A 9,250-nucleotide genomic window follows, 5' to 3' on the forward strand; every position below is an offset into this window, starting at 1 on the left:
TGTACTTAGCTCAATGCACTAGACCCGACATCTCCTTCGCTGTTAATCTTTTGGCAAGATACAGCAATGCACCAACACACAGACATTGGACTGGCGTGAAAGACATCTTCTGTTACCTTAAGGGTACTACGGATTTGGGCTTATTTTATCCCTACGAATCCTCGAGTGATGCCGCACCCTATGCTCATCGGGTTGATTCTCGCCTTGTTGGTTATGCAGACGCTGGATACTTATCTGATCCGCACAAGGCGCGTTCTCAAACGGGTTATGTCTTTACCGTTGGAGGCACCGCAATATCTTGGAGGTCAACTAAACAGACCTTAGTTGCCACTTCGTCTAACCATGCTGAAATTATCGCCTTACATGAAGCAACTCGGGAATGCTTTTGGTTGAGAGCAGTAGTGGGCCATATTCGAAGCTCCTGTGATCTTCATCCCACCGTTAATGCCCCGACGACGATATTTGAAGACAACGCAGCTTGCATCGAACAACTCAAGAAGGGTTACATCAAAGGAGACAACACCAAGCATATTGCGCCGAAGTTCTTCTTTACACATCAACAACAAGAGCATCAGAAGATTGAAGTCACGCAAATCCGATCACAAGACAATCTGGCCGACCTCTTCACCAAATCACTACCGAAGGCGACGTTTCAGAAGCTTGTTCATGGAATTGGTATGCGTAAACTTTCTGAGTTGTAACTTTGCTATTTCTCTGTGGAATTATGTCAAACTCAGGGGGAGTATCTTCTAGATACTTGCTTGATCTTAATGTACTCTTTTTCCCTACGATTAGGAGCATTTTTCCCACTGGGTTTTTGCTACCTAACTAGGTTTTAACGAGGCACCCACCTTGGGCTGGTCATATCCCTGATGACGTCCTGTAGACGTTTCTTTTGACTTTGCATTTCTCACGCATTTTTCCTTAGACTATGGATTTTGTCCCTACTTGGGTTTTTGCCATAGCCTTAGGGTTTTTAGTGAGACTTACTACTTATGCAAGTTCCTACCTTATTGAGAATAAGCGTTGTTCCTTGGAATCAGTGCCAACGAGTCGACTTCCTCAACTTCTGCATGATGCTGAATCTACCTTGAGTATTTACACACTCAAGGGGGAGTGTTGTAAACATTCCTAGTTTAAGTATGATTGTGTAAATCCTAGATAAGATTTGATTCTAGTTATCCTTTCCTATTACAACTTGTATTACTTGGAGAAGAAGGAATATCTTCTCTCCCTTTACTACTATAAATAAAGGCACAATGTAGGAGGGATAACAACACACACATTCCCCTACAATTCTACAAACACACATCTCTCTCCTCTCTCTCTCTGCCGCCGGCTCTAGTCCCTCTGTCAGATAAAATAGACCACAACAGATTTCTCTTTTTCTTTTCTTTTCTGTTTTCCCTTAACCTAGGCACTGATGTCAAGAAGAGAATGCTCTTTTTGAAATAGGGATGTGCTATTCACACACTCTGTTTTACTTATCTCACACTCCTTGTTAATTTATGTCCTTTGATCTTCTTTAATTCATCCGATCTGACGCCCAAAAATTAAAAAGGTGTGAGAGAAGTAAAAATGGATGTGTGGATATCACATCCTTTGAAATAATGTTGTCTCTATTCATCTCTCATGAGGAATTTATAAAATGTTATAATCCTATCAATAAGAAAAAGCTAATTTATAAAAAACCATACTATACAGAGAATCTCAAAATTATAGAACTATACACAAAAATCAATAAAAAAAAACACACATAGACGGGTCAATGATTTATAAGAAGGCACATGGCCTGGTTGGCGACCTCCGTTGCACTTAGGACAGGTGCTGCTGCCTATGGTCTCCTCAAGCGGGAGAGATCCAACGTCATAATTTGCATTCGATTTTTTTTTTTTTTTTTTTTTGTTCAGTTAAGGTTTTCATAACTGGAGTTGGAATGTTCCAAAGCCTTAGTGAAGTACAACGTGTAGGAGACAAAGTCCTTATTACTGCCTGCCTTGTTGGAGATAGCTAGCTTATGGCCCATATATATTGCAGCTAACTTCAACAATTAATACTGGAAATTAGTTTAAGGCCAACCTCAAGTGTGTTTATCCAGGTCCAATAAACTTGGATCGGAACCTCATTAATTTTGCTACAGTTGGTTCCCTTTCGATATAGACATGTGAGTTTGTCACACTGATTGTATTGTTTAATACCCTAACTAATTGTCCCATCTTAATTCTAGGGCAACTCTCAAATTAGGGTGAGACAAAAAATACAAGGGGTTTCATGCTTTGTTAAGAGATTCTCCACTGAGGAGGACTTTCATAGCACAGGTGCATTATATTATCATGGTGGAAGTTACTCTAGTACGGATGACATGATCTCGCTCACTTTTAGGCTAAGTTCTGGGTCTCTTATGATCTCCCGATATCCTCTTAAGCAATCTCCAGTAGTATAGGACTATATTCTTAGTCCTCCATGATCTTGTAGTGTGAAATTCACTTTTTTTTTTAAAGGAATTATAAACAGGTACTCAATCGAAAGTGTTTGAAAATTTTTAAAAGAAATTGATCACTAACTGGGAAAATTCAAAACTTTGAACGTAATAGGTGTAAACATGTCAATTGACAGGGAAAGAGCTTGCTTTGTTTTAATTACAAGCAATATTCTACACCAATCTATGCTAAGGGGAGGGAAAAGGATTTGAACCTGACACACAATGAGTTGAAGTGAAATGTTCTAACCATAAGGGCAATCCACCACATATTTTTCTAATAACTCTAGTAATCATGCTAAACTCTAGTTCACCAAAACCAATTTGGGAGGTGTGCGTTTTCTATCTCTAGGTTCGCTCGTTGATTTTCAAATATTTTGGTTTGCTTCTATCTTTAATTGAAGAGTTGCCTGAGTAGTCAGCTTTAATGAAACGTATGAACGGATCATGGTGTGCCCTTAATTTGTCTTTATGAAATGTATGAACTGATGTTGGTGCGCCCTTAATTTGTCTTTCTTTTGATGTTGAACGCTTTGAAATTTTGTTCGCGGAAGGTGCTTTAGTTGGGTATTTGATTACTACTTTTTGTTTTTTTATCATATCTTTTATGATTTTCTTGGAAATTTCAATACTCCAGAGCACAACTTTCTGTAACTTTGTGCGCAAGTCAAGTCAACTAGTGCAATTGCTGAACTAAAAAATGATAGTCTTTGCGGGCAATTAAATACTCTCTCCTCCCCTTGCTTCCTTCCGAATTTCTACCTCTCTCTCTCTATTGTGCTTAGTGCAAAGAGAGACACAAAGACACAGACACGTTTGCCAAAAAAAAAAAAAAAAGACACAGACACAGCGACAGCGATGGAGTGTATCACGCCTCTCTTGCACATGTGCTGCAGATTGTTAACATTTTCTTCTCCGTCTTCTGCTGGTGCTGGTGCTGTTGGTGCTTCTGCTGCCGATGATATTGATGCTGATAACCCCCCTCGCCGGGATAAGTATGATGTATTTATCAGTTTCAGAGGTGAGGATACCCGCCTTAATATTACCAGCCATCTTCATGCTGCCTTGCTTCAGAGGAAAATTGAAACCTACATAGATTACATACTTCAGAGAGGAGAAGAAATCGGACCCGCCCTTCTAGAGGCAATCGAGAAATCAACTCTTTCGGTGATCATTTTCTCACAAAACTATGCTTCTTCCACGTGGTGTTTGGATGAACTTGTGCATATACTAAAATGCAAGGAAAAATCTGGCCAGATAGTTATACCTATATTCTATGACATCAATCCATCTGATGTACGACAACAGCGCAGGAGTTACGCGGATGCATTTGCTCAATTTGAAAAACGTTTCAATGACAGTATCGACAAGGTGCAAAAGTGGAGGGACGCTTTGACCACTGCGGCCAATCTGTCTGGGTTTGATCATTCACAAAAATCAAGGTAACTACTTCTTTAACTTGTATAAAATAAAAATTTTGTTTAAACTTGTGACAATTTGATTTGTGCTAAGATTTGGTAAAGGCATATTTAAGACTAACTTTTGTTTTCGTACATAATTATAATTAAATAATATGCCAGGACGGAGGCAGATTTAATTAAGAAAGTTGTTGATCACATTTGGACCAGATTGATTTGTGAATCATCATGCAATTTAGAAGGTCTGATTGGAATTGAAAGCCGCATCAAGCAAATTGAATCGCTATTAGGCATTCATTCACAGGACGCTTGCATCACTGTAGGTATTTGGGGTATGGCTGGTATTGGCAAGACCACTCTTGCTGAAATTGTATTTCACAGACTCTCTTCTAAATTTGAAGCTTGTTGTTTTCTTAGAAATGTCAGGGAGAACTCAGAACAACCACATGGACTAGATCACTTGGAAAAAACACTTCTTAAAGAGATACTAAAGGAGGAAGCTCTGTCCATAAGATCAATTTTTGTTCGAGAAAGGCTCAGTCGTACAAAGGTCCTCATTGTTCTTGATGATGTGAGTGATTCAATGCAAATGGAACGTTTAGCTGGCAATCGTCTTCAGTATGGCACTGGAAGTAGAATAATTATCACAAGTAGAGATAGGAGCATACTTCGGCAAACTGTTGAAGAGGATAAGATCTACGAGGTTGAGGGATTAAAACCAGATGACGCTCTTCAGCTGTTTCATTCACGTGCTTTCAAGAATACTCCTACAATAGATTATAAGGAGTTGGCAGAAAAAGCGGTGGATTATGCTGGAGGTGTTCCTTTAGCTCTTATAACTCTGGGGTCCTCACTCCTAAATTGCAAGAGCAAAGAAGAATGGGAAGATGAATTGAACAAGTTGAAACAATTTCCCAATGAAAATATCCAAAGAGTGTTGAGACTAAGTTATGATCGATTGGGAAGAAATGAAAAGGAGATATTTTTAGATATAGCTTGTTTTCATAAAGGGAAGCATGTGGAGTATGTAAAAAAAATGTTAGGCATTCGTGGATTCTTTGCGGCAGTTGGAATTAGAGTTCTCATTGACGTGTCTCTCATATCAATTGATTTAGCACAGGAAATCATAGAGATGCATGATTTGATTCAAGAAATGGGTTGCACAATTGTTCACGAACAATGTATTGAAGATCCCGGTAAACGTAATAGGTTGTTCAACGATGAGGATGTCTATCGCTTACTAGAAAGTAATACGGTAAGAGCCAAATGCATTTAATTTCTTTCTTTCTTTTCTTTTTCTACTAAAAATAAATAGTGAACTTTAGATGATAAAACACCAAAGAACTCATTCATAGCAAAAAAAAAGTCAGATTCCTGAAAGTTTAATTTGATTGAATTTTGTTGTATATATATTCACATTTAAACTTTGCTCTTACTGTCAGGGAACTCCATTTGTTCAAGCCATATTGATTAAGTGTTGGCAGATTGAAAAGCGACCATTGAAACGTGCAGACTTCAAAATGATGCCTAACCTCGTAATGCTAATTGTGGTTTATTCTGAACATTTTGGAAACTATAGCACAGTAACCACTTCTCTGGATCTTCCCAATTCTCTTCGTTATCTTTATTGGAATCGATATCCTTTGAAATCTTTGCCGTCAAATTTTTCTCCGGAAAACCTAGTTGAGTTGCATATGCCCGATAGCCTAGTTAAGCAACTTTGGAAAGAAGACAAGGTATATATGTTTATTTTACTTGTATAAATTGCATTGTAGAAAGTCACACTTACTAATTATCTTTAATTGTGTTACAGAGACTTGTGAACTTAGAAGTGATCAATTTGCAGTACTCTAGCGATCTAACTGAAGTTCCAAATCTCTTTGGAAGTCCAAAAATTGGGCATATAAATCTTCGTGGCTGTGAAAGTTTGGTTGAAATTCCTTCATATTTTCAACATCTCAACAAGCTTACTTATCTTGATGTTGGAAGCTGCACGAGTCTCTTCAGTCTTACGAACATTTGCAAGTTGAAATCTCTCAAGGAACTTGATATGTCTAGGTGCTCTAAACTTGAATCCTTCCCAGAGATTGTGGACCCAATCGAACATTTGGAGTCTCTTATTTTAAATAAAACAGCTGTTCAAGAGCTACACTCGTCAATCAAGTTTCTCCCTGCGCTGAAAAGAATTAAATTGAACGGTTGCAAAAGGCTTTTAAGTATCCCAAAGAGCATTTGTAAGTTGAAATATCTTGAGAGACTTGACCTCAAATGGTGCTCAATATTTTACAAATTCCCTCGAATCTTGGAGCCAATGGAACATCTGAACTTTCTTAGTTTGGAAGGCACAGCGGTCGAAAAGCTTCCTTCGTCTATTGGAAATTTAGTTGGGCTTGAGACATTAGATCTTGGTATGTGCAAGAACCTTAAGGTTGTCTCAAGAAGTATCTACAATTTGACCAATCTTAAAATTCTCAGCTTTTATGCCTGTCAGAAACTAAAAAAATTGCCTTCCAACTCTGTCGGTTTGCTTTCTTTGGAAGTACTAAATCTCAGTCGCAGCGGTATATTAGGAATCCCCGATGGCTTCGTTTGCACAACCTCATTGCGAGATTTAGATCTGAGTAGAAGCATGATTAGGAGCTTACCTGCGAGCATCAAACAAGCTTCTCAGTTGTCTACACTCTGCTTAATTGGCTGCAAGTGGCTTCAATCATTACCAGAGCTCCCAGTAGTACGTTTACTTCAAGCACATGGCTGCACGTCACTGAAGACGGTGTCAAGTTCAAGGACCACACACTACACACAAGGTTGGGATAAATATGAATATTTTGGAGAACTTGATTTTTCTAATTGCCGAAATTTGGATCATAATGCAAGGAGCAACATAATGGATGATGCACAGCTTAGAATTATGCAAGTGGCAATTGCATCGTCAAAGTTAAGAGAAAAAGAAGAAGAAGAAGAAGATGATGATGATGATGCTGATGGAGACGACGACCATGTATGTCTCCCTTTTTCTTTCTCACTTGTTGAATTGAATATATATGTTTCTGTGCTCTGACCAAATTAATGTTGGAGCAGCTGCTAGTTCTCACAAACTTAAATAATATAATTCCCATACATGTTACAGGAGTATTACAGTTATTGGCCTTTGGTTAGCATTGTATGTCCGGGAAAAGAAATTCCAAATTGGTTCAGCTATCAAAGTGAGGAATCTTCGGTAGTCATCGAGCTTCGTCAAGATTGGTTTCGAACAGGTTTATTGGGTTTCGCGCTCGCTGTTGTTGTTTCTTGGGAGTTGAACTGCCAGCTGAACTGGATGGTAAGAGCTAGTTTCAATGTCAAATTCAAGGGTGAAAGCCATGAAATGTTCACTAGTGAATTCGATATCAGACAAGCCAGTTGGAAATTGAATGACTACTGTTACGGCCAACATCACGTGTACCTGTGGAATGAGGCCTTTAAAAGTGAAGTGGTAGCAAAAAAATGCTCCCCTGACTTTTGCAACCTTGCCAATGATGCCTCTGTTGAATTCTGCCTGGTGGATGAGGATTCCGGCGAACCCACTTCCTACATGAAGGTGGAGAAGTGTGGGGTATGCCCATTGTATTTCGAAGATGCTGAGAGATTCAAATATGGTCATGTCATTGTCAGAGGCATCACTGAGGCAAAGCGAGTAAGGCCTGTTCCTTAGACCTCTCACTTTGTAATAGGCCTCATGTTTTTTTTATACCTTTATTTTACATATATATTTAAAATTTCATCTTCATCGTATACTCGAAAAAAGAGAAGAAAAAGCAAAAGTTTCCTTATTCTCCTAGTTTTCCTAGTTTATTAAAAGAAATTATATTAAAGTACTACATTTGGAAGGCCTCATTTCATTTTTGTCTTAGGCCTCATCTTGCATTGAGACGGCTCTAGCCATCGTGCCAGGGGAATCAAAAGAAGAAGAAGAAGAAGAAGAAGAAGAAAGACGCCATGATAATTTTGAAGCCAATGAGCCCGAAACCAATGGATCAGGTGATGAGTCTGAAGAAGAAGCAAGTGGATCAGGTGATGAGTTTGAAGAAAAAGCCAGTGGAAGTGGAATTGACAACAATACGGACCTGTTAGTACGTCAATCTTGCAGGGAAACTAGTCTTATGGACCTGAAGCAAATGCATATTAAGAGTTTGAAGCCAACAAGTCATGCGGTACCTAGGCCCTATTACTTTTCTCCAAGATATAATGTTGAATTTTGACGTTTACATTTTTACAACTAAAGCAGTATCAGTATGTTTCTTTTCTTTGTTTACTTTGTTAAACTGCGATTTATCCTCTTGAGTGCATTTTGCTCATCCCCAACAGTGGAGGCAATGCTCACCCTCTATTATTTATCATTAGATTAGTTTGATTTAATTCATTTAAGACACGAAATTCAAAGTTAAAACTAACCTAACAATAATCAATGGAGGGTGAACCTCATCCCCACTTTAGGAGGTGAGCAAAAATATTTTCTTACCGTCTTGAACTATCACCATATTTTCATTATTTTATAAATCTGCAAATTTAGAACTTAAACTGTTTGGAAATAGCCAATTTACCCCTAAATTATATTTGAACCAATTTCAACCAATCATTCGGAGCCATGTTACTAGATATCGATTTAGAAAAGAAAAAAAAGGTGAATTTGGAGGGAAAGGAGGAACATCTAGGCTGAGAAGAAAATTGTGAAAGGGATATTGTCGTAGTTTACGTAGCAGCTCTTCTGATATTAATACATTTTATCCAATTTCTCTAATGTTTATTTAAAGTGATATATATAGGGAGAAGTCAAAATAATGAAGTTTTCATAACCTCAAAATTGTCTTTCTCCCATTAGGATTTCAAAAGAACAAAACACCCGCGTAGTGGGACTGGGTGGTTTTGTAAGTTTATTATTTTTTAAAATAATTTAATAAAAACAATAAAACTAAAACAAGTAAAAATAAAAATAAAAATAAAAAACAAACAAACAAACCAATAAATAATATACCAGCCCCTTAGCTTTGAATACAACAACAACAACAACAACAAAGCCTTTTCCCACTAAGTGGGGTCGGCTATATGAATTTTAGAGCGCCATTGCGCTCGGTTTTGTGTCATGTCCTCCGTTAGATCCAAGTACTCTAAGTCTTTTCTTAGGGTCTCTTCCAAAGTTTTCCTAGGTCTTCCACTACCCCTTCGGCCCTGAACCTCTGTCCCGTAGTCACATCTTCTAACCGGAGTGTCAGTAGGCCTTCTTTGCACATGTCCAAACCACTGTAATCGATTTTCTCTCATCTTTCCTTCAATTTCGGCTACTCCTACTTTACCTCGGATATCCTCATTCCTA

At 38.2% G+C, this 9,250-nt stretch overlaps 1 protein-coding gene across 1 annotated transcript; it reads left to right on the top strand.

Moving 5' to 3' along the window:
• Nucleotides 1–3,218: 3,218 nt before the first annotated feature.
• On the top strand, nt 3,219–8,185 carry LOC103418788 (disease resistance-like protein DSC1). The gene is made up of 6 exons (XM_029099847.2): nt 3,219–3,921; nt 4,060–5,152; nt 5,340–5,633; nt 5,711–6,898; nt 7,028–7,573; nt 7,791–8,185. The coding sequence occupies exons 1-6, from the start codon at nt 3,338–3,340 to the stop codon at nt 8,136–8,138; spliced, it is 4,053 nt and encodes a 1,350-aa protein (XP_028955680.2). The 5' UTR covers nt 3,219–3,337; the 3' UTR covers nt 8,139–8,185.
• Nucleotides 8,186–9,250: the final 1,065 nt, after the last annotated feature.

This window comes from Malus domestica, chromosome 03, assembly GCF_042453785.1.
Source record: "Malus domestica chromosome 03, GDT2T_hap1".
Lineage (NCBI taxonomy): Eukaryota > Viridiplantae > Streptophyta > Magnoliopsida > Rosales > Rosaceae > Malus > Malus domestica.